This window comes from Apteryx rowi, unplaced genomic scaffold (genome assembly GCF_003343035.1).
Source record: "Apteryx rowi isolate R43461 unplaced genomic scaffold, aptRow1 scaffold_183, whole genome shotgun sequence".
NCBI classification, from domain to species: domain Eukaryota; kingdom Metazoa; phylum Chordata; class Aves; order Apterygiformes; family Apterygidae; genus Apteryx; species Apteryx rowi.
Genome location: NW_020448119.1, coordinates 783,764 through 809,673, shown reverse-complemented (window position 1 = coordinate 809,673; position 25,910 = coordinate 783,764). Strand labels below are relative to the sequence as shown.

Sequence of the window (25,910 nt, the reverse complement as noted above, 5' to 3'; positions counted from 1 at the left end):
TGCTTATTCTGTAGGAAACTGCAAGTGATGATTTGCAAAGTAGTAGGGCTTGACACCCATTCCTAGAGTAATGAGTTTCTCAAGGGTGAGGGAGGAATGAAGCAGTGATCCAGTCTGAAATGTCCGATGATGAGTTAGTGCATATGGCTCATTTAATTTCTCCTCACATTCCTTAAGTGTTCTGATAAACTTTTATCAATACATTCTTTATGGGCTCTATTATGATAGTATCCAAACACATTATAATCAGAAATGTATTTTTCTTCATAATGTTACTGTCTGCTGGTGAGATGCTGAGATCCATGTTTTGTAAATGAGGAAAAGTCCCAAAGAGTACAGCTACAATACACACCATGCAGCCTCAAGCCCACATGGCAAAGTGTTGCTTGTATCCAGGAAACAGCATGTTTGTCTCAGTGTAATGCCACACAGGGCTAGTTAGCTGTGAATGTAAACAGCTGAAAGCAAAGAGAAAAGTAAATCCTGAAACATCATCAGGGAGAATATCAAGTTGTGAGTTGAGAATTAAGGCATTAGGCAGCTGACATACAAAGCTGACATACAGAGGTATACATATTGAAGTGCCTCAAGATTCTTGCTTTTTTTCTTAAATGAGGTGCTAGCAAAATGAGGTCTCTGTGCTGCATAATATCAACTATCACTCTAGTTTTTAGGTGACAGGCTTGGGACAATATCTTAAATGTTTTGCTGGAAGGAGCAGAGTTGTACTGTGGAAAGGATGTTACATTAAAAGATGTATCAGGAGCATGGTAAAGAAGGGAGAGAAAGATGTTCATAGACAGATGGAGCAGTCAGGATCCTACACCCATTTCATCACCTGGTAAAACTGCAGCATGCAGCTGTAATAAGACATTGTTTAGTTTTCCTTTGCTTCCCCCTCAGGACTGGAAGGTGGCTGGATCTGGTCCTGCATGCTCGGTGTTGTGCTGCTTAGCCGGGGGTCAGCCCGGATTCTCTCCGTTCTGGCTGCCGCCCTGTTCAAGGGGAAGAACTCTCGGGTCTATGATGAGCAGGTAAAACAACCACAGCAATCGCTGGCTGGGCATCTTTGCGCACAACCCAAAACCGCATAGTACTACAGGACTGAACTTGCAAATGGTATGTTAAGTGCAGATTTGAAAAAGTTCGCTGATGTCAGTAAAAGACATACTAGTGGCAAGTCCTGCATTTTCTTGTGCATTGCAGTGTTGGGTCTGAAGTCTGACCTTTCAGTACTGAAATATTATTTATAAGAAATGACAAGCAAAAAAGAAGGTTCTTTTTGTTTTAATGATAGTATAATAAAAGTTCAGTTCATTATTATTTGCCAAAGCTATCAGGATTTCCTACCTTTTCTTATTTCCCAACATTCTTGTTTTAGAAGGAAATTTTGAGAGGAATGGGAAGTTAACTTGTCTGGAGAAAATATGTGGTCTTTTTTATAGCATTTTATAGTTTTGCTCTTCAGGAAAAGGTTTAAATGACTGCTGAAAGTCATGTAACATGCAACTCTGCAGAAAACTTTGGGCTCCTGAGATGGGTGAATGTGTCTGTGTTGGATGTGTTTGTCTGAAAATTCATACATTCCACATGTAATCTCACAAGTGATACTAAGTTATCAAAATATTTGCTGTCAAAATAGTTTTCCACATATATTAATAATATACATGTTGGGGATCGCACACCAATTAACAATTTTGTGCATAATCTGAGCTAAATCCATACAACATTAGTGTATCACAATGTATCCACACATTTTAACACAGTTGGACAAAGACAGCAGATATTTGTCAAGAAAGAAGTAAGCCTGCAGTGTGTAGATAGACAAAAAGTTGATAAGAAATAGGTCAGTTCTTCTGAGACAAGGCTGAGGATGTTCATTTTGTTCATAGTACTCGCACTAGGAATCTCAAATCATCATTTTTCTGAAGTGTTGTCTGAGATTGATAGCTCTCTCTAAACGGCAGATTGGTACCAAATTTCCCTCATGGGCTATTTGTTGTTTCAGAGGGAAACGCATCCTTATTACAGTCTCACAGTGAAGATTCTCAGAGCGAGAAACATCCATGGCCTGGATCTCCGTAAGTCTGATCCACGCTTTGCTTGTTTGTGTTCTTGTTCTGCAGACAGCCAATCTCAGCTTCTGTGGCACGTGTCTAGACTCTGACAAAAATGTTGGTTTTAAGCCTTTTGAGAGTCATGAGCAGAAAAGAATCGGTGTTAATTTTAAAGCTTTTCAGGAAATGTGGAAAACTCATTTCCACTGAGAAATTAAGTTACAAAATTGGCAAGGTGAGAACTGTGACTTTGTTCCATTGGTAAGAATCAGAAGTTGTGCCGGTGAATTAAATTGACTCACACTGGGATCACAATCCCCTCACTTTGCCCCTACAGCAAAATCACTTTTAGAAAAGCTTCAAAAACTGTTTTGATATGAATTAAGTGAATTAACTTGGTACTTCAGGCTTTAACAACCCTTTCTTTCAACTATGATTGCCCTTAAAAACAAACAAACAAAAAACCTACAAGTATACTAACTGCACCTTCAAGACCCTCTATTCACATAAGCAAGTGTTACAGATAAGGTAGCCACCCTAATGCGGGGTTGCTGGATTGCCTGCGCAAAGGATCTGTTTACACACAAAAACATGTGTTTTTTTTTCCATGGATGGCTTTTTTTTTTTTTTAAGGTAGCTAAGATAGGGGAAACCATAGCTTTTCTATCAGTTTCTCTGTCTGAAGCCTCTTTTCAGGTATTGTGCCTAGCTGCTAAGATTTTGTAATTAAAAACACTTGGTGTTGGTACTACTATATAAGTAAAATATGAACTTTTATGCTTTTTAAATAAAATACATTTTGGAAGATTTTTATATTCAAAATTCTGTTGTGGATGTTCAAGCCTGAAATACTGAAGAGATGATATAATCTGGATAATGGGATATGATAAGCTATGAAGAAAGTATTGACCTAATATGAAACAACTGCTCATTGTTTGTCTTCTCTTCCAGTGTCCAAGGCAAACTGCTACGTGGCAGTGGATCTTCCAACTGCATCTCCAGTCACTTCTCGAACACAGGTTGTTTATAACTGCAGTGATCCAGAGTGGAATGAAACTTTCAAATATAAGATCCACAATGCTGTGAAGGTAAAACTTGTGCTTTTTTTTGTAAACTGGCCTGATGCTACATGTAATACTTGTCTGACCTCTGTGCTGAGTGAAAGCTGAAAAAACACTGATTTCTTGGAGGAGGGTGCGGCTAGTTTTCTGCTGGTTTAGCAGGCTCAGCTGGCTCAGTGCAGCACAGGATGAGCAGCAGAGCCAGTGCCAGGGAGGGAGCAGAGCCCTGTGGCAGGGGGTAGCAGAGGGGACAGACCCTTGGTGGCCTGCTGTAACACTGGGTTAAGTCAGCTCTATGGAGCTCAAGTGTTGGTAAAGGGCTCTGTGTCCTAGGAAAAGCATTGCCTGGGAAAATGCTGGTGCAGAGAAGGGAAGGTCATGTTCTTTTAAGGGTGCTGTACTTTGGAGGAGGACAGACAGAATTTTTTGCATTTTTCTCAGAGGAAATCATTTACAAGTGAAACAAATATTTATGCAGAGCTTTACCTCTTTACAGTGCTGTGCAAAATCATCTTCAGTGTCATTGGCTCTAGTCGGTGAAAGACTTGTCTGGGACTGCACCTAAAAATCTTAAACTATGGCAGTTCCCATCCATTATTCAAATCACTGGGTATCTTTGGTGCTTTCACAAGGAATAACTAAGTATTTGCTGGTCTGGGGCATGTATTAGGTTATCTTGTCACTGTTTAACAAGGACCTAATTAAACATAGTTTTAGTAGGGTAAATGATACTTGAAAATAAAAGAACAAAGACCAATCAATTAGGAAGAATGCTTTCATTCAGTATGTGGCTATGTTATGTTAGACTTTGTCTTTTAGACCTATTTTGATATAAACTCTCAATTTTTCTCCCTTTACAGAATATCGTGGAGTTCACGTTCTATGATGCAAACATTGTGCTGAGAAGTCATGCTGCCTCCATTGCTTTCGATGTGGCAAATATTACACCAGGCCAGACTTTTAATCACACATTTGTGCTCAGTCACCAGGTGAGACACTACCTAGTTTCTCAACAGGGATCAAGCCAAATATAGGAAGCAATGTATAATCAGAACATGATATTGATATGACACAACTATGAAAGAGGCAAATGGGATCCAGAGGTGTATGAGGTTGAGATATATTTCCAGCAGAAGAAGGGAAATATTAATGCCATTGAACAAAGCTCTGACATGATCTCATGTGCGATAGTGTTTGTGACTGGTCACCTGTGTTTGAGGAAGATGAACTTGTAACAAATGCATGGATGAGGAAGTAGAGAAAAGGAAAACCTGACGTTTGAGAGGACACCAGATGACTGTACCTTAATTTGCTTGTCACAGCAACAACTGAGAATGGACCTGTCTCTTTATGAAAACAATCTGGATAAGAGATAGTTAAAGCTAAAAGGCCAATGCAGGCATGAAAACAAATAGGTGCTAACTAACTAGAAATAAACTTAGGCTGAAAAGGAGAAGAATGTTTCACAATTTATGGTATCTGTGAAGGACTCGACAATGGTTAGGCTAACTTACTGGTGGAAATCTAAACTAGGAGCTGTTGAATGTAACAACTCATTTATAGAAAGCTATGTAAATTTTATTGAGCTATGTTCCACTGGCTATGGAGTCTTATCCTTTCTGCTGGAGTGAAACTTCTCTAAAGAGACAAATATATTTGTCTCTTTAGAGAAATTGTGAAAAAACTTTGGATAACATGAAAATATGGAGGGGGAAAAAAACTGTGAAAAATAGTTTTGCTCAGACAGTGTCACAAACACAGTATATCTTCTGGATTTGTGGTCAGAGCTCAACTGGTTGGGAGAGTAGTGCTAGACTATAAGCAAAGGCATCCCCTACTGGCTTCTTTACTTGAAAAGTAGGATCAAAATATAGTTGTCCAACATGAATTTTCAGAACTAAGGAAAATACGTTGCCTGCTGTAAAAATGTAATGCCATGCTTAGTGACTACAGGTGTTCAGAAACCCGAAGGATGAGATTTTGCTCAGATCAGTCTTAACCCTTCCAGTATAATATTGCACTTGGGAAAGGAGCTGTTGAACCACTCATTTAGCAGTCTTCCCTCTCAGCACTGTATGCATTGGGTTTTTAGCCTCCACTGGGAGAGGTGGGCACTGGGCTATAAAATGAAGTCAGCAGAAGCCTGAATATTGGCCCAGACACCTGCAGCTGCAATGGCTGTTAGGCATAAATCCATCGTACTGGTGGAAATAAAGATGTTTCACCTTTGGGCAAGTCTCCACTTGCTGCAAGATTTGTTCAGTAATTTAAATAAATGTTTGCTTCGCTTCAGTCATGCTGTAACACAGAAGTTCAGTCACAAACTTTTCCTGCCAGTTCTGTTGCTCCTGCTTTGTTTGGCAGCATGCTGATATGGCAAATGGGACACTACAGACTTTCTGGCAACCTGAGGAAATGCTTGCTGTCCTTCTAGTCTTCTCTACCTTAATCCTACTTAAGAATTGTAGCCTTGGGATTTTGGTGTGTATGCTGCTCCTGCAGCACAGTGAGCCATGAGGAAATCCATGCTGCATATGAAACATTAGGTGAAGGTAACCTCAGGAGTATTATCTTTTCAGATCAGCTGGGAGTAGCTTTTTGGTAGAAGTATCATGTTTAGAGGTAGGTGAGAAAACAGGCTACCACCTTTTCACCTGTTAATTCTCTAGAGAAGTTTCATTTTCCTCCTCACACTCTTTCTTGGAGGCAAGGTACTCTGATGGCAACAGGCTGAGACATGGAACAAAGACATGCATGTAAATAAAATGACATATCTGTCAGAACTGTATTTGGCCAGCTGTTGGTGAAGACCCAATATGAAGGCAACTTTGAGAAGTTATTGACTGGAAAACTCAACTCCAGATGACTCAAGTTATGAAATGTCTCTTCCAGTATTCAGATGATCCATGTGTTTATCTCTATCTGTCTTAAGGGAAAGGAGAAGAATGAAGAGTTGGATGTGGAGTTTTTCTTGGGAGAAAGGTGAGGAGCCTGCAAAGTGCTGTTGAATATAGATGTATTTATGACCTAAACTTGCAATTCATGGTGGTACTACTCAGTTTACTTGCTGCACAAAGGAATGTGATCGTGCAGTTGCCCATTCTGCTCCCTCCCTTGCCTGAAGGTATAATTAAAGCACTGTTCTGGGAAAGCGTGGTCCTTGCTGTCTAAGGAGCAGATTAGTGTACTCAAAAATGTCTCTTATCCATTCCATTTATATAATTCTATTAGAATATACCTAAAAAATTCTCTTTTCACTTCTGACTCTCCTGGTTTAACAGTAAAAGAGCTCAGTAAGTTGCACAAAAGCAAGAGGCTGCTTCTCTAAGCCATGAAAAAATTCTTTATTGCACAAAGGAATATGGATTTTTTTTTTCTTATTTTCCCCCTCTCCTGTGGAAGACTATAGCTTCTGGCTGCGAGTTTCCCAAATACAGCAAGTCTGGAGGAAGAGGTAATCACAGCAATGAAATTGAATCTTACTTCTATTTACCCTTCATTTTCACAGCACAGATCCCCCCACTGAGGTCATCACCAATGGTGTTTTGGTGGTAAGGGATTGTTTGTGTCCTGTGTGTATTAAAGTGAATGCCTATTGTGTTCTGAAAGTGAGTGGGTTGTACAGTCTGTGCTTTAGCACTGATACGGATACCTACATCTTCTTTCATATCCATAACATCTTTCAAATGCATAAAAAGTTAGAGGCTCACTTCTTGCATGACATTGTAATGGTTCTCTACCTGTTCTGCAACAGGATGTCACCTGCTGTATTTATAATAAAATGACATAGATGAGACCTTGAACTACAGGTGTATTAACTTTATTAGCCTATTGCAAGCATAGGCTCCTGTATTTAAAGGACATGCCTTTAAATGATATTTACTCTTAGGCTATTTCCTGCAAATGTCTGAGCAAGTATCTGTAGAATGAGCTGCACCTCACAGAAGTGAAAATTTCCAGTGCAACTCCTGCAATAGGACATCTGGGGTCTCTCTTAAAGGCACTTTGAAAAACTGCAAGTGTTTGAGATGAAGAGTTTTTTGAACTTCTCTCAAAGAAAGTAGCACTGGTTAAAATTGGAAGCAAAACCTGGAAATAAGCTGCAAAAAGGAGTTTCAGGGGTAGCTGTGAGCACAGCAGAGGAGAGCGTTACACAGTAGGCATATTCTGCAGGACCTAGGGACAAATTAATTGCAAACTATTTTTTCTCTCCTTGGGTATGTCGCTTGTTAACTTCTTATCATAGAAAATAGTCTGTGTGCAGTGAGGAAATAAGCATAGCACTGTAATCAAGAGTTAAGGTCTTACAGCTCTCACTTTTAACACAGGCTCACCCTTGTCTGTGTGTCCAAGGCACTGTGGATAAAAGTGAGAAAAGCCAGTGGTTAATACAGGGTAAGTCTACCTGTGCTTTGTCATGCCCCATCCTCTTGAGGGTCTGCATGCGGAGCAATAGGGAGGAATCTACTTCCCTGGTTAGTGAGTTGTGTGAAAACAAGGCTTTCTCAAGCCCTTCTGCAGATCTGTCCTATATGGCTCTAGGAATAACTTTATTCAACCGGCTGGTTGGTGGCCTACCTACATGGGGCTCTGTTTGGATGTGTGGGGATGACAGCAGGGGGAAGCGGGGCAAATTGGGATTCTTCAGTTCCAGTGTTGTGTACCCCAGACTGCCAGATCTGCCCTCAGTGGGCTTCCTCCGGAGCAGTCTGTAGTGCTGGGGTGGCCTGAGCGTGCCTGTTCTTCCAGACTGGGAAGTAGAAAACAAATGTGTGTGTGTGTGTGTGTGTGTGTGTGTGTGTGTGTGTGTGTAGTGTGGGTTGGGTGCGTGTAGTGCAGGGTGCTGGGGTGCGTGTAGTGCAGGGTGCTGGGGTGCGTGGGTGTAGGTTTGGGGGGGGGTGGGGGTGTCTAGGGTGTGTGTGTGTGTAGGCTGGTGGGAAGTGCAGGGGTGGGTGGGAAGTGGGGATGGGGGTGGTTGCAAGGTTTGGTGTGGGTGCGGTGTGTGCAGCTTGGGTGTTTGGGTGTGCGTAGCGTGGGTGTGAGGTGTGTGTGCAGTGTGTGTAAAGTGCATGTAGTGTGTAGACTGGTGTGTGGGGCGTGTGGCTGTGTGTGTAAAGTGTGTGCACAGAGTGTGTGCGTGTAAAGTGCTTAGTGTGTGTGTGTRATGGATGTGTGTGAAGTGTGTGTGTGTAGATATACGCATCTATATACTCTGTATGTATGTGTATATATACACACACGCATATATATACATATGCAAACACTTACGTATAGCTGGTAGTTGGGACTGACCCGGAAAGCTTGCTCTTGGGTAGGGCAGTGATGGGTATTTGTTTCCCAGATTGCTCTGGGAGACACAGTATGTTTTGCCAGCTGGGCCTGGGATTCAGGTTGTGGGACGTTTTGTCTAAGGACCAATGGCTGCTGTCAGAAATAGTATGTTACAGCTTTCCCTGTCTGGTTTTGTGCCCTTCACTGTGTCTGAACCTCTCAGAGAATTGTCAGGTCCACTTCTCCTTGCCTGGGTCCTTCGAGCGCTGGTCGTCCACCTCCTGCAGCGCTGAGTCAGAGGAGAAAAGGAAGGTCCCTTTTGTTTTCCACGTGGACAGAGAAATCCACCCAAAGCTGCTCTTGGATCTGCTGCAAACTACGCCTGTTATAGAGGTGAGAAACTGCCTGTGTTTCAAGCCTCCATCAAAGCCAGGTTCCCGGCTCCTGAGCGCGATCCTGTGTCTTAGTAGAGCAACTCTGTTGGAGATTGTAGGTAGACAAATATTGTTAGAAACAAAAATCAACCAGGGTCGATGCAACTCTACTGCTTCTCAAAAATATGTTGTTCAATTGAACTATTTATATCAGCTCCTGCAGTCTTGCATGCTCCTAGTTAATGATAGCTTTCTATTGGTAAATGATGTTAAGTTTGTTTATAACCTTGCTGAAATTTCAAGCTTGGGCTGTGGGATCTGTATGCTGTGCATCCATTGCAGGTTGAAATTATTTTTCAGTTGCAGGTCAAACAGTTCAGAGATTTGCTGGACAAATTTATGGGGGAAAAAAAGGATTGTTTTGCTTGAAATATGGTAATGGATGGAAGCGTTCTCAAACTTGAACTCAGCATGTCAGAAGTTGCACACTCTTATGAGAGGCTTGCTAGAAGCCAACTGCCAGCCTTGGGGAACATTCATACCACTAACGCTGAGCAGGACTTCACTACGATTGCAGCTCTTGGCTGCTGTGGCCTGGGCTTGAGCATTATAGCTCAGATCTAGTGATGGCCCCGCTATTGATGGTTCAGCAATGTGTAAGCTACCTCATCTGAATGTGGATGAGCGAGGGGATCAGGCTTGGAAATTGGCTGATAAAGGAATGGAAAAAATCCTTTCTTCCCTCTCTCACAGTTGCAGATGGTTGTGAGGGAGAGGATTGCCTGTAGACACCCTGCCTTTCTTACAGCAGAAAGAGGTGAATTTAGAATGAATGAAGCAGCAGATGTCAAGAGAAAAAGATGGCTAAGGCATGCTGTTTTGGCTAATTAAAGTCGTCTTTTCTTATGCTATGCATTTCCTGTACAAGATTAGTGAAATCTTTAAATCCAGCCTTGCAGGGGTGATTATTAATTGTGTCTCATTTTGTGTGTGCCTGACTTGTAACTTCTGTGTCTGAGCCCACTGAACAAGACAGTGTGCAAAAGAGGTAATGATAATGTAGTAGAACTGTCAAAATGCATACAGATGAGATATTCAGATTATACATGCACTACCACAAATGCAGGTTCAGAGTTGAAGCTCATTTGTGTGAGGAAGTTTGAGTGCTTCTATAAAGTGGTCTTTCAGTCTGAGCCAGTTAGGTCAGAGAAGCTGAAGTTTATGTAGCCATAGCTTGCCTTATTTTTTTTGGTGTATACTTTCTATGTTGGATAGTTTAAAGGATGTTTTGTCCTTGAACTTCACGTGGCAACATGAAAGTTTTTCTGATTTAACAGTAGAAAGAACAGCTATTTTTACATGTTTTAACACTGAATGTAGAATTTTGACTGCCACAAATTTGTTGTTGACACATATTTGGTGGCCATTGTATTCTGTTTGTAATGATGGGAAGGTGCGTCTGTAAGCGTTGACCAAAAAGTCTGTGTCTAAATTCAGTATTTTGCCTTGAAGGAAGGATGGAGTGAAGACTTGAAAATGCACACTGAGCATTTAGGAATGGCATCCATACCTGTTTCAACACTTCCTCATGGGCAGGAACTAGAGTTTAGTGTCCTGGTAGGAAAGGTAACATTTCTTCTCTTTCTATGTGTGGGGTTTTGGCTGTAGAAAATGGCTATAGCTAATATTTCATTTTCAAGTTCCCTATTGTTGTTATTATTGTCTTGTGAATTGAGGCTAGCAAATTGGCAATGTAGGGGTTGAATCCCAGACTCATTTCCCTGCCCGCCTTCTTACTCTTTTCTCCTCTTCCCCTGAGATGCTTTGGCAAAATACTACCGACAGCTCAGTTCCCAACACACTTGGAAACACGGCTCAGCCACACAAGGGGAAAAGGCATGACTCCTTCCCTTCTTCCTAGCCCACTACTACTTGTGATGAGGCAGGAGCTTGGCTCTGGGCTTTTTAGTACAGAGTGTGATTTTAAGTTTCCCGGCCCCCGTCAGGGAAAAGATAGTGCAGGGTAGAAGCACCTTGCAGGAAGCATTTGCCCCTTTGGACCATTACTAAAATTCAAACTCTTGAGATATAGGCTATTTTTACTGTGTTGGTAAATTTTAAGTTGAAAAGCACAATAAGACCTTATTTTAACCTATTTCAATGATAATGAGTCATAACTGAATAGATACATTGTCTTTTTTTAGTCTTGCTATCACAAAATAGACAAAACTATGCCCATGGTCTTTAATCAATGGATTCTGCTGTGAGACTTTGGAAATGTCCTAGAAATCTTACCTGCACACTTGGCTGGAATAGGGCTGGGAGATGAAGAGTGTGTGTGTAGATTCTCTCAGAGTGGAGAAAGACAGTGTGGCAGTTAAGGGAACTGAGGAGGAGTGAGAGGTAAAGGAAAGGGCTGAATGAGGGAGAGATGAAGGAAAAATGAAGAGAAGAAATTTTTGATTATGATTAGAGCTAAGTAGGTACTGTGGATTGGTTAAAAGCAGTGAGGAGTTTGAAGAATAAAAGTCAAGGGAAGGAATAACTGAGGGCCTTTAGAGAAGGTAGAAATAAACTTACTGATGTCCATTTTCTCTTTATTTTTTTGACTTCATATTACCCTGCCCTTTCCGACTTACCTGGTCCACAGGATGAGTGCTGGGAGTGATTCAGAAATCCCTTTTTCCGGGGATGCTGACAGAAAGCAAAGAGGTGCTTGATAAATACCCTGGGTTCAAATGCTCAAGTCCCCTGCAACTAGCCCCTTATATACCTACAGTACCTCTTAATGGAAAGCCGTTCATATGTCCTCACTGCCTCATAGTAGGATTGTATGCATCATCTCTAAGATGAAAGAAAAGAGAGGGTGAAATGATGTTTTCATCAGTTTAATAATTTGAATAAAAGTAAGCAAAACTGTATTTTAGTTCTTTATTCTTTGTTCCCTTGTGCAGTTCTTTGTGGTTTTGCTTGCTGGTGACCTTTCTTTGTGAAAGAGAGAGATATCTGTTGATTGCTTTTTTAACCCACAATCACAAGAATTATTAGGTATGCCTGTAAGCTCTAAAAGAGAGGGCTTTCTTGACTGGCTTTGGCACATCTCACAGAGGACAAAAGTTAGTGTTAGATGTCTCTCTTGGAGCTGAAGCCAGAACAGAGTTGCCTGTTCAGCAAATGAACATCTCTATTGTTTTTCCATTTTTCTACTATTTCTTTATTTCAAGGCCTGAACAATCTGTAAGAACAATATGCTGATGAACACTACGGTTTACCTCCATGGTTTGCTTGTCAGGACTTGCTATGTATTCTTTGAAGTGGTACGAGAATTAAAAAATTTATCATATGAATGCTGATGAACAAAATTCCTGTTATACCAGCTCCTGTTTAAAACCTTCTACCATGTTGGCTCATCTGTGTAAAAAGGCTACATAAATTAATGTATCTAGCTTTTTTCTTTTTGTCAAAATTGTTACAGAAATCAAACTTTTTTGGTTCACAGTAACTTAGAGTAAGATGTCTGCTACACACACTGTTGAACTCCTTAAGAGTTAGATGTTCACAAATCAGTTAAAAAAAAAAAAAAGAAAAAAAAAGAAAAAAATTAGCTTCAGTTCCTGAACATCTAAAAAAAGAAGTAAGTTTTTCACATGTAGTAGCTTCACCAACTTCTCAGACACTAACTTAAATTTTAATTTTTAGTTTTACTGATTTTTTTTTTTCGTAGAGAATAAGAGCCCTTGATAGTCCAATCACTAGGAAAAATCTTGTACTAGCATAGCCATAGGGCTTCTAGAACAGTGTCCTTAACATCCTCGTCTTTTGTTCTTGAGATATGTCCTCATATCATCTGACTTCATATCTTCAATTCTTCAAGTACAAACATTGAGCCCAACATTATCCAATTTTTGTGCAAAAATTCTACTACTTATGGGGGTAAAGCCTGGAAGCCTCACCTGCTTTTCATTGTATACCTCACTTAATTCTCTAATTAAATGTATTTTACCAGATGGAAAGAAAATCTCCCTTAATCAACCTTTAATGTGCTGGACAGATTGTATTTTGTTTGTGCGTATCAGAGTTGTGCAGCATGCATAGGTTGAAGACTTCCTTAAACAAGTGGCAAACGTTTAGACAGCTTCTGTTATGTTATATCAATTTAAAATTGCTTCATTTCTTTAGTAGTTAAGATTGGTGTCAAAAGACAAAAATGTCATTGCATTGGTATCCCACATGTGTTCCAGAGGGTGCTGGAGTGCTTAGTTCTGTATGAACTTTCAGTAGAGGTATACACCTTAAACTGCTGTTTTTCTTTTCTTTCTCATTCAAGAATAATGGCCATTTGATTGTATTTCTCTGAATCTGTGAAACAGTAAAATGGCTTATTCAGACTTGTTTATTCGTGTCAATATGATATTTTCTTATAAGAAGCTATTAGATGCTGTTGTGAAACTATTTTGGTGGCAAGCTGTTTCTCTTTTTCTAGGGACAAAGTGTGGATATGACTTTGAAGGTTGAAGAATGGTGAGTGAGTTATTCAGAAATTCCTGAAAAAGCATATGGAAAATAAATTCAGTTCTCACAATAATTTTTGTAAATTTGACAATCACTTCAGTTCATAGTCGGGCAGAAAAAATGTTTTAATATAGTGTTTTTTCTCTTGTGTACCACTTTAACATTGCTATTTGAATGAGAGCTTAGCTGAGTTGTCATGTTTTTTCTCATTGCAAAGAAAAGTGAAGTGATCTGACATTTTGGGACTGAGCTAAGGAATTTCTCCTGAAAGCAGTCATTGACAGTAAACTGCCCCCCAAGAAGCGTGAGAAGCTTTTCTAAACAGCACTCAATCCCACTTCATTTCATTATGTAATAAACTCCTTTCGAAAGGAGTTGGTTCTTAAGTTGTTGAGCTTTTTTTCCCTATTTTTTAAAGACTGTGCTATATTAATATTTTCAATTCCATCATGCACTTAATAGGTTTATTTTTTTCAGCTTTCTGATAGCTTACTCTATTTTCTTATCTGGTTTTCAGGGAAAACTTTAAAATCCTCTTGGAGATAATGTATTACATTTACAAGGTTTCACGAACTTTGCTATGATAAGAACCAGGTCTCTGCTTCCATGAACTCACTACCTATACAGGCAAAATCAAGGCTGGGAATATGAGGAAGGAAGAGGGTCACAGCCTGATAATGAAGCAATTGTTTGCATTTGTAATTAGAAGGTTCCAATTACTTTAGTAAGTGTAGTTACTAGAGTTCTCGAGCATTTTTCCAGTGCTTTGCTTGCAACTGTGCTTTTGTAACATGTTTGTATAAAATATTATATTTTTGGTTTTTTGGACTCAGTATGTATCTTTCTCCCCCTATGTCAAGAAATTCTATAAATAAGTGATTAAATAGAGCACACGTCATAAAAAATGTTCAATTATATGATGAGAAAGAACCCACTTAAAAATGCATTTTTATTAAGCTTGCCAAAGAAGTGCCTTCAAAAGGGATTTGAAGTTTGAGGTTGGAAGACTGAAATAATAAATCAGGAGAACTTATTTTCATGGTTCGTCTTGCTATGACAGCATGATTTTTTTAAAAACATACTGTAATCAAAGCATAAACAGGAATATAAAGGGTAGTGAACATATGGTTGACAACTAAAACTTACCAAAGTAAGTGCAACTCCTTCCCTACAGTTTTATTTTATGCAGCTGGTTGTAAGCTATTGAAACTGTAAGTGAAATAAAAAGTATTGTCCTTTTTTTCAGAAAATTTATTTCCTTTTTACTTTTTTCCTACTTGTGCTTTTTTTCCTCGAACGTAGTTCTAAGGATCTCGATGTACGCCTTGGTTTTAACCTCTCCAGAGGAGAACAACAATTTTTGCTCAGAAGGAAAGAGAAATCTTCTAAAGCACTAAAGAAGGTACTCAAGTTGTCAAAAGCACCTTTGAAAAAGGAGGTATGAATCTTCTTTTTCCAAAGATATCAGAAAACGTGTCTTTGTGATTAGCCTGTAATAGGAGCCAAGGACTATAGCAGAAAAGTATTATGGTATTAATGAATTTCAGTGCAATGGGAGTGGGCTAATAGAAGCCCATTGTAGGAATGTTTGTGTTTCTTGCATTTCTACTTTTATTTTTGTGTCTCATAAGAGAAACTGTAAAAATGAACCACAAGCCACAATGACCCCGGGTACATATAGATCATCATTATATACGCTACATTATGCATGTATCATGCTTTTCACTGTTCTTCATTGCTCTTGTCCTGTAGGTCCCTACAGTGGCAGTTGTGAGTTCAGGAGGTGGGGTGAGAGCCATGACTGCTTTCTATGGCAACTTGTTAGGACTCCAACAGCTTTATCTGTTAGATACCTTGACATATTTGTGTGGAATTTCAGGATCCACTTGGTATGTACTATAGAATTTAATTTGTGGTAACTCTGTGATTTGATGACCCCTGTAAGTACAGCCTTGGGAGTTTAATGTTTTCTGATGTATTTGCTCTTATCAATGAGTGTGGTTCAGTGGTAAGCCTTTAAACGTCTATCATCATTGTGTTCAGTAGCTGCTTTTTTGTTTATGAATTTCTTCACATTTCTCAAATATGGCTACAAATTTCCATCTGATACTGTGCACACCTTTCAGATAAATGAAAACTTCCAGCATAAATATTACTAACTCTGTAACTAACTCTGTCTGTAAATGCAGCTTCTGTAGTACTTGCACTTCTTAGCAGTCTTAAAGAAAGAGAAAATTGATGACTAAGAATAATAATATACGTGAGGTAATGGGCAGATGTGAATTGAATCTAAAATCAGTCTCCCCAGAGATCACAGCTTGGCACCTCCCTTGTCTCGTTCTGGGGAAGCTGTGAGGTGAGCCCTTCTGCTGGTCCCCAACATAGGGAGGAAGACATTAAAGTTAAGGATTCCCTTTTGAATCAGGAAAAAAAAAAAAAGACCTGTATTTGTGTCTGCCTCTATCTGGAGAAGGCACAAAGGGAAGCATTGGCAAACTTAACGGTCATGGGTATTTTACAAATATTTCTGCATACTAAGATGTATTTAGTGAGCTACTGAAAACCTGTGTTTTTTAAGAGAACATCACATTCCCTGAAAGTCAGTGTTAACTTTGAAGCCAGATAAGTGATCTACAATAAAACTGAGTAAGACAGCAAATTCCTTTCAAACTTTGTAAACTGCTTTCATTACAAGTTAATGATGGCAGTAAAAAAAAAACAAAAAACAAAAAACAACCCACCCCTACACAATTTTGTTCCAATCATAGTGTAGGGAGGTTATCAATTTCTTAGATCACTACCTTTTATGCAAGTTTACTGAAAATCTGGTGACTGTTATGCTAGGTGCTTGTGTAGACTCTTTGAAGATCCTCACTGGTCCCACAAAGATCTGCAGGAGACAATTAGCATTGCTCGGCAATTTGTGACCAGCAGCAAAGCGAGAGCATTTTCTGCAGAACAACTGGTGTATTATTTCCAGCAGTTATGGTTGTTAGAGAAGGAAGGACGGAATGTCACCCTGACAGATTTATGGGGTCTCATAATAGAATATTTTTTATATCAAAAGGTAATGAGTATCTCTCTCAATTCCTAGGCAACTTTCTCTTAAGACTTGTAGAAAAGCTGACTGAAATTTTTTCAGAGATAAAACAAAAGAAATGAAAGCCTGAAATGTCAACCAAAGTGATTAAAATCACAGGAGAATCATAAAATACTCASTGTTTTATATGTTTAAAGCTTACATAAAGGCAGCAAATCTTCATGATATTTTTGAGAGGGAGAAATATTACCCCATTTTGCTAATGGGAGAGCTAGGACACAGAGATTGTTACTTGCCCGAGATCGTATGCTGCTGAGGGACAGATAACATTAGAATTCAGGGATTTCTATATTATGGGGTAGGTGTGTTTGTATATGTCTAGTACTGTGTATCTCCATAAATTTATTGTCTGTCTTAATACCTAGAAGGGACTCTTTTAGGAGACAATGATACTTTGTTTTCTTTAGTTATCTTAGTAATAGTGATGCCTGTGTCATATGGAATCTAGCTGTTAGCTCTGCTGATAGCCAAAAACTGTCAGATATTAAAAAACAAAAAAACAAAAAACCCCCCAAAACTGTRGAAAAGCCAGATTGAGACGCTTCACTCTGTGATACCATTTAATTCATTTGCACAGCTGTTGCTCTCTGTGGTCTAGTGCACAAGTTGCCTTCTGATGAAAATTCATTCAACTATGCATTATGAATAATGTAGTACATCAAAATGATAGTTTTTCTTGCTGTGACCAGGAGAACCCACGGAGGCTGTCTGACCAGCAGGCAGCTGTGAGGTGGGGACAGAACCCCTACCCCATCTACGCAGCTATCAACGTGAGGCCCAATGTTGATAGCAGCATGTTTGCAGGTATTTGCTTAAAATTTGTAGATAACATTTTCTACCTCAGGTTTAAATATTTGTTGTTGTCCACAGGTTAAACTTGCAGTACTTCAGTAATTTAGTGTGTTCCTTTGACAACCTATAGGGTTGATGAGCAACAGTAATTACAAATTCTTGTTCATTTCTGAACATCATAAAATCATGTCCTGCTAAAATTGGAATGGGAGATGTATTTCCATTTAATATTTGTCAGTCTTTTGGTCCCCAAAACCAGTTTCAATCAAGAAAACTGGCATTCAAAAATAAAGTGGTGGGCTGAAACTGTCACTACTAAATTATGCTCTTCATCTGTACCAAATAATTGAGTACTTGCTCTTCACCATGTTCTAACCTTCCTAGTAATATCAAAATGCAGGGCTAGTGAGAAAGTCTTGTATCTAATTACAGTGCAACTCTGATAAATAAATCTCTTTTCAAGAAGTAGAATCCATTGCCATAAAAGATACAGGCCAGGAAATCTTATCTTGTGCCTTAATTAAGGGATTTAGCATCTGATAACAAAGGCAACATTGGTGTGAGGGTTATGAGTAGCTTGTCCTCACTAAATGATTACCATTGTAATAGGGAAAGAATTTAAATTTGAGATAATGATCCTGATTAACTCTTTCCCAGAATGGTGTGAGTTCACACCCTATGAGTTCGGTATTCACAAATATGGAGCTTTTACCCACACAGAAGACTTTGGCAGTAAATTCTTTATGGGGCTGCTACGTGAGAGGCATCCAGAACCCAGGGTTTCCTTTTTGCAAGGTAAGGTCTGAATCATGTGATATGCAACTGCTTGATTTGGCATGTGTTAAAATAGATCTTTAAAAATTCAATATATTATTCAATTATTCTTAACAGCTTTATGCATTGTTGCCACTATAAGCAATATATACGAAAACTATTTCCAGCTCACTTAACTGAACAAGGCTTCTCTTTGAATTAGGGTATTAGGTCATCTCCAGATTTTTATCCAGTACACAATAATTCTGATGAAAGGAAGATGAGTTTGTTTCATAAGCAAAAAGCTAGTTAGTACTTGGAATGTCCCTACTGTCATGAATTTCCCTATTCTTTTTTTCAGGAGTATGGTCAAGTGCGTTTGCTGCAAACCTAGAGGAAATTTGGAAAGAGGTGGTTTCATCAAAAGTTGACTTTCTGGACTCTCTGAAAGCTGCCATAAAAAGCTTACGTAAAGATTCTTAAAATCATATGAAAAAGCCATGAACTGTTTTCTTTATTCCAGCAAGTAGTCTGTTGTCATAGCATAACAGTATGCACCAAAGAAGATATAGGAGGGACTTAAAAGAATTGCCCACTTGATAGCTAATTTAGTTCTATTTATAGGAGGTAATAGTATAAGGTAATAGTATAAGGTAACACTGACGAGAAGTATAGAGCAATACAACTCATACTCCAAGGATATATTGCTCGTATATGAATGAAAACTAAAAGTGGCCAATGCTATTGCTATAAATGCTTAAAAAGGCTGTATTTACTCAACTGTAATGGAGTCAGGGGATTGTGTAACAATCCATGTTTTTAACATTTTAAGCTTGGATAATATCTATCCGTGGTGCCATCAGGCTCAAATCCTGTAGTGTCCAAGGTAGAAATATTCTTAGTTTAAATCCGTGCCACAAACTATGCTGTAACCAAATTTTAAGCAACTGGTTCTGGATTGGATTTCCACAGGCAAATGATATGTGGAGACCTGAATACCCTTATACCCTTCTCTTTCGAGGCATTACTCAATATTACTCTCATAAAGGCTGTCCCCTTTGTGTCTAAAATCCCAAGTGTTGTAGAGGGGGGGGAGCAAAATGATCAGTGGATTGTGAATTTGTCTTGAACCTTGTGTGTTGTTTTTGCAGATGAGACTCATGGACATCAATATCCAGATACTTCCAGCTTTGAGACTCGGATGGTTATGCCAGAAGGAGCTATTTCAAGTTTATTTCAGGATTTCTCTAAGTATCGCTTTTCCTCTGGACAAAATGTGAACTATATGCGTGGACTATACCTTCACAAGGACTACTTGAAAGCCAAGGAGTTTGTGGCTTGGAAGGGTATGTAACACAGTACGAGCAGAAACCAAGGGATTCAGGACAATAAGGAAGAGAAGGTTAGCAGTTGGTAATAGTACATGTATGCATCATCCAAGAGTGTTCATGGAGCAGAATGGCCATAAGGGAAACTCTTCCAACTGTAACTGTCATCTTAAACATGTTTTTAAAAAAATTAGTCTTTTATCACTAGTGTTGTGGGAGCACTGTATCCATGAATACGATAAGTGAAAGCATGAAGAAAAAACACACAGTTCAAATTCTGGCTTTATTTACATCTATGAAACCATATTCATAGCGTTGTCTCATTTCAAGTAAAAACAGAATTTGAGCATGTTTCAAGTGAAAGCACCCTCATCCTATTCATTATTGGAAATCATCATATGTGAAGGTTATCTGCTTTCATTAAAAGTTGACTTCTTGTTCTTGGAGCATAAATTGATGTTTAAGTGAGCCTGGCTTTCTCTGCAGAGAAGTCGCTTAATATTTCCCCTTTAGTTTTCCAGAATGATGTGAGGATGTAATAATAAATGTGTGAGTTACTCAGATACTATTCTATAAATTCCATAAAAATCCTGTAAGGAAACAAGCATTATACTGCTTGCTTTTTTCTTGTTTATTGAATGTCTGCACTGGAGTTGTCTTAATTCAGTTTTGTGGTGCAAATATAGGAATGTCATAGTTTTTAACATTTGTTGTGAACATATTGCATCGTTTCACTTTTGTTCTAACTGCAGGGAAAGTATTTTGTGTTCTTTCAGGTACTCAACTGGATGCACTCCCCAACCATTTAACACCTATGGAGGATAACCTGTATCTGATAGATGGGAGTTTTTCTATCAATTCTCCTTTTCCTTTGGTGCTTCATCAAGAAAGAGATGTAGATGTCATCCTGTCTTTCAACTATTCTTGGGAAGCCCCATTTGAGGTGAGAAACAACTGAGCAGTTGCACGAAGATGTGTGCTCTATCTGGGATATACAATATGAGGAGGAGAGAGATTTGTTTTCCTCTGGCTGTTTCGTGATTTTTGGCAGTTTCAGCTCATTTCTCAATATACACAATTAATTAATAGTCTCTTCATATGAAACTGCTGTGTCATTTCTTTAAAATGCCACCTGAGGGAGCATTAAATCAATATTCTGTATAGTAAGTACTCTAGATGCTGTTAGCAGCTTAAGAATACATGAAGGGACCATTTCCAAGCAGACTTCTTGTGCAAGTGCTATCATTGCACTTGAATGTGTAGAAATGACCAAGTTGCATATTATACCATGGCATAAAAATAACATTTTAAAATAACACATATCATAACAAATGTTTTTGTGCTGCATTACCTATGTAAACAGTTGAATCCCTTTCTATCCCAAATGTAATTCAGGATAAAACTGTAAACATGCAGATTATTGGCACAATTAGGAGGCGAAGATCCAGTATTATAGCACAAAGATCTCTCTCTCTCGAGCTAAAGAAAAGATTTCTGAAGGCAGTGACCAATAGTGTCAGTGTTAGTAAACTGTTAGTAAAATGGCTATTAGATTTTATTAGAACTGGGATAATGGTTGCTTTGGCACAGCCAAGGAAAATGAGCTTGTATGTATTGACATTTGTTGCAGTAGTACCTAAAGCATCAGGGCAAGGCTCAACCATCCTGTTAAGATAACCTCTTCTCAGCTGTCTTGTAAATCTGGCTGTAGCAAGACTTTAGGGTTTCTGGCCCTGAGCACTTTCAGAAACCTGGGCTTTATTTGGCTCTCTAGAGAACAGAAATTAATAAAAATCTTTATTACCTCATTGTAGTCTCATTCAATACAGAAAAGGACTTTTCTTCCTTCTGAGTTCAGGTGCTCCATAAAAATGAGAAATACTGTGAAGAACGGGAAATCCCCTTTCCACACATTGTTATCAGTGAAAAAGATAAGCAGAATCCAAAAGAGTGCTATATATTTATAGATGCTGAGAATCCAAAGGCTCCCATAGTACTTCATTTCCCACTAGTGAATAACACCTTCCAGAAATGCAAGGCGCCAGGTAAAGGAGCATGTCTGAGACTGTGATGCTGCATATTTACCACCCACACAACCGCCTACAGATGCCTAACACCCTACAGGGATTGGCCCTGCAGGGGCTACAAAACAAAAGTGGGATTCATAAAAAAGACTGGTCTAGGGTGCCAGAATACCTGTATTTAGTGACTTAAGAAAATGTTTCCTGTGCTGCTTAAAGCTATTATGTACATTACAAAAGGCACAGTTGTTAAGACTTGGGTTTTAAACACAATTAAACAATAAGAGAGTGGACCAAGTTTCTCGTGTGATGGCAAGAATTAAGATATTTAACAAATAATCATTAAGATGTATAACAAATGAACAAAAACAGAACATCTGTGGTTTTGTGGAATGCATTGTATATGACTGCAATTTTTTTTTATTTTCATAATAAATCTGTTAAGGAAAGCAAAACTAGACAATGTGACATACAATGTCACATACTGATAGTGCTCCCTCAAATTGAGGGGGGGGGTATTAAGCATGATTCCCAATACTAGTCAGTATCTTAATGATTTAATAAAGAATATATTAACTTTCATGGGTGACACCAAACTGGGAGAAGTTGTGAGCAGCTCAAAGAGCAGGGCAGCTAATCAAACTGATTATATTAAGCTGAAGAGACAGTCCGAAATCAACAAGATGACATTCAATAAAGGCAAGTGCAAAATACCACATCTAGGAAGGAGAAAATAAATGCACAGATAGAAAATATGATAAAACAGAAGTATAACTTGTGAGTTACATACAGTAGGTTAAAACTGAATGCAGTTCAACATAATGCTATTGCAAAATGGCAAACCTCAAATTTGAAGGTGTTACTGGGAAAGCCATATTTCAAATAAAAAGAAATTATTTCTATTTACTTGGCACTGTTGAACTCTGAGCTTGAACTTTCTTTTTTCTGTTCTTTAGAAAAGATACAAACAGGAGATGAAGAATAAGAATAAAAAAAAGATTGAAGGAATTGGGCTTATATGGGCTAAAAATAAATGCGGTGCCATTTTAAACAAAGTTGTTCGTATTGGCTGTAGAAATAGGGACTGTTTTTTAAGGTTAATTTATCCCCTGTGACTGGAATGTATGAAGAAAATGTATCTATTTAATCTTATTAAAAACTTGTCTGTCCATGCTAACAAGTAAAATTTTTAGACCTGTTTGGTGCCAATTAATGTCTTTAGTAGCTGTACATATTTACCAGTAGCACATATAGATTATGATAAAGTAGAGATATGCGGAGGAGAGAATATCTGCATTTTCTTATGCTTGTGTTGAAACAAGGAATATTGTCAACTGCTTTTTCTCTTTGCAGGGGTAGTACATGAGACAGAAGGAGAGAAATCATCTGGAAAATTTGCTGTCCATGGGGAAACATCTCCTTATTATACTATGAATTTCACTTATCAACCCGCTGAATTTGATCAGCTGCTGGAGCTGTGTCGCTACAACATTGTGAACAATAAGGATGCAATTTTTAAAGCTCTTGCTTTGGGAATGAAAAGAAAAGCACTAAAGAGCAAAGGGGAATAAGGGTCTTTTGCTTGTATTATGAATGGCTGTAGGGTGTTGAGTGAATGGTACCAGGCAGGAATACTCGATGCTAAAAGGATCTGAAAGTATCTGGCAGTTTTGCTCTGTAGTTTCTCAAATATAGGATCTATTAGTAGATTACAGGAACTAGATGGTTCTTGATGAAGTGTATGAACTAAACTTAAAAAATGACATGAAAATGTCTGTGTGGATGTCCGATTTACTAAACTTCTGTGCAATATATGAACAAGTGAGATTAAAGCAGTGATGTTTTTTAGTCATTCAACTGCACATAGATGTAAACAAATCTCTAGCATGCCAGTTGCATGAAGAAGTTCGTTTTCTCTCTATGAAATAGTGTCAGGGTGGCATCAAGATGTGCTAGGATAGGTGATAAAGGGATATATATACTCAGACGAGACAGGGTTGTGTTTTCTTTAGGGCTCTGTATAGTTTAATTTTGGAGTGGTGTTGTTAAATACCTAATAAGATATTAGCTGGAAAAAAAATAGTTTTTGGTGGGACCCTCATTGCTTTTATTATACCCACTCCCTAGGCGAAGTTAATACAGGTCTGCTAACATGTGCTGAAACCATACACCATTTTGCTAGGTAGCCACATCTTAAAAAATTATATGGTAACTGAAGACCCTATATTCACCATCCTGAAAAGTGGATCTCTCTCCAGCCCAAGATGTTATTTGAGTCAATCAGCTAGGGTGTTCTTTGTCAGTGCTTCATGAATCTCAGTTTTTATGGGAGTTGCATCCTGGTTATTGTTGGAGTTCTCATTGTCTTGTAGTTGTAATATCCCTTTACTGAGTTAAAATGGCCTTGAGTTTGCAAGGCACTGGCCAGTAGGAGATTTTGAAAAAGACCAAAACCACCCCATTTTGACTGGAGTGCTTTTTAAGTAGTATGTCTGTCTTTTATAAAAATAAACTAGATTTTTAAAGGGAAATACAAGGATTTTTTCTGCTGCTTTGATACTTTAAGATATTTTTCTGAGGAAGAGTGTACATAGCAGAAATGGTGAAAACTGGGCAGAAAATGCTGTCAGAAACACTGCATAAACAAACTGAAAAATGTTTTGTTGTTAATTTCTTTCTAGCTTAGTGATTCTTGGTGTTATTTGTAACTAAAGTAGGTGCACTTTTTTGGGGTCAACCCTCCATATAAGGAGAATCATCAAAAGATCTGTCTTTAGGGGACTGGAGCACCTCTTGTGAGGAAAGACTGAGAGAGCTGGGCCTGTTTAGCTTGGAGAAGAGAAGGCTGAGAGGAGATCTTATCAATGTGTACAAGTATCTGAAGGGAGGGTGTCGAGAGGATGGGGCCAGACTCTTTTCAGTGGTGCCCAGCGACAGGATGTGAGGCAACGGGCACAAACTGAAGCGCAGGCAGTTCCATCTGAACATGAGGAAAAACTTTTTCACTGTGAGGGTGACAGAGCACTGGAACAGGTTGCCCCGAGAGGCTGTGGAGTCTCCTTCTCTGGAGATATTCAGAACCCGCCTGGACGCGATCCTGTGCAACGTGCTCTAGGTGACCCTGCTTGAGTGGGGGGGTTGGACTAGATGATCTCCAGAGGTCTCTTCCAACCTCAACCATTCTGTGATTCAGTGATTTACTTCAGGGCCAAAGAGAGGTTAGGAAATAGAATAAGAGGAGGTCTGTTCTGTGAAGAGGAAGTGATGGCTTGAAATAAGAAGAAAAAAAGCAGATGGGAGCAAATCTGACACTTCTGCTCTGGCAGTAGTGCCTAGACTTGCTAACATGCAAAACTGAGGCCTGATGTTTCCATCTGCATATGACCTTCAAAGGCTGCTCGGAGCTGTCTGAATGCTGAGCCCTATGCGCATGAGCCTGTCAGTCAGTGCTAGAACAGCACTTTTTAATCTTCCATTCTTGGTTATCAAAAATGGTAAGATAAACTAAATCTCTGCTAGTGAAGACCTGAGGAAGTGTTAGGCAATCAAGGGCTTCACTTCATTAATGAGATCTCTGCAAATGGCAGTGTTGCCTGGCTTTATTGTATTTCATCAGTGCTTAGGTTTCCATAAAGCTCATTCCAATTACAACTTTGCTCCATGGAGGACAATTCTTACGCCTTTTAAAAAGTGAGTAAGAAAGTGAATAAAAATGGTACATGTTACACTCATACATGGTACATATTACACTCAGCCGTTTGTGAAAAGCATTATTTTTTTTCTCTCTTCAGTTTGGACCATTCTGAAACCCTCATCACAAATGGTGGTGTTGTGGTAAARTTAGCCTTGTGGATTGATATCTTCTCTATTTCCTCTTCTTGAAAGATGCAGAGGAAGGTGAATCTAGAGGAAGTGAGTTTGAAGAGGAGGTTTCTGTGTGAAATGACAGGCTTCAGTTGTTCAGGCATCAGGATCTAGTCRTCTTCTTAGGGAAGACATTTCCACTGGTACCAATATCGAATAGCTTAATCCATCCAATTTATTACTTATGTTTTTTCAAAACATGCAGCATTTTGGTTATGTAATTTATCTTCCCAGTGATACAACTTTAATGAGCCCGTGGAGTAGCACATGGTCCCAATAGCTACCAGAGTGAAACTTAGAACAAAAGAGACTAGGGAGTAAAATGAGATATATGCTGACTCAAGTATGTTAGAAATATATTAGAAATAGTCCTAAGTTTTAAGGAATGCGGTAGGGTAATCTTTCAAATTTCCCAAGCCCAAAGCTTTTCCCCAAGCTGTTCTCTCCAAATGAATAACACTATCTCCTTAGCTTTCAGTCTTTTTTTTTTAACTGTTTTTGACAATCCCATCAAGTTTCCTGTTTAGAAGTTTGTGCAATCGAGGGGAAGAATGTGAATTGTTTAATAGGTGAATATATCTGTAGATTGATGTCATTACGAAATCACATTCTATTAGGAAAGAAAGAGATTTTTTTTTTCCCTTCCCAACTATGTAGAGGACAATTTCCAAATAGCACTTATGGTAACAATAAAATGTGTATATAAACTCCTTTCTTTGCTCTTTTACTATGTTAATGACTAATGTTACTCCCTTTGGGGAAATCACAGGAAATACA

General features: G+C 38.8%; 1 protein-coding gene across 1 annotated transcript; it reads left to right on the top strand.

Moving 5' to 3' along the window:
- The first annotated feature begins 906 nt into the window (after positions 1–906).
- LOC112964063 (cytosolic phospholipase A2 zeta-like) lies at positions 907–24,118 on the top strand. Its single transcript, XM_026061703.1, has 19 exons — positions 907–1,034; positions 2,009–2,081; positions 3,009–3,145; positions 3,979–4,107; positions 6,051–6,100; positions 6,627–6,669; positions 7,447–7,513; positions 8,613–8,782; positions 10,276–10,389; positions 13,247–13,284; positions 14,578–14,713; positions 15,028–15,164; positions 16,120–16,342; positions 17,065–17,179; positions 17,825–17,962; positions 18,282–18,389; positions 19,072–19,266; positions 20,025–20,191; positions 22,623–24,118. The coding sequence occupies exons 1-19, from the start codon at positions 933–935 to the stop codon at positions 22,626–22,628; spliced, it is 2,148 nt and encodes a 715-aa protein (XP_025917488.1). The 5' UTR covers positions 907–932; the 3' UTR covers positions 22,629–24,118.
- The last annotated feature ends 1,792 nt before the right edge of the window (positions 24,119–25,910 follow it).

Bases quoted from the DNA above. Each gene is read 5' to 3' on its own strand.
- LOC112964063 (XM_026061703.1), top strand. From the start codon at position 933: ATGCTCGGTGTTGTGCTGCTTAGCCGGGGGTCAGCCCGGATTCTCTCC. The intron at 13,285-14,577 runs GTGAGTGAGTTA...CCTCGAACGTAG, and splicing joins ACTTTGAAGGTTGAAGAATG to TTCTAAGGATCTCGATGTAC. The intron at 15,165-16,119 runs GTATGTACTATA...CTGTTATGCTAG, and splicing joins GGAATTTCAGGATCCACTTG to GTGCTTGTGTAGACTCTTTG.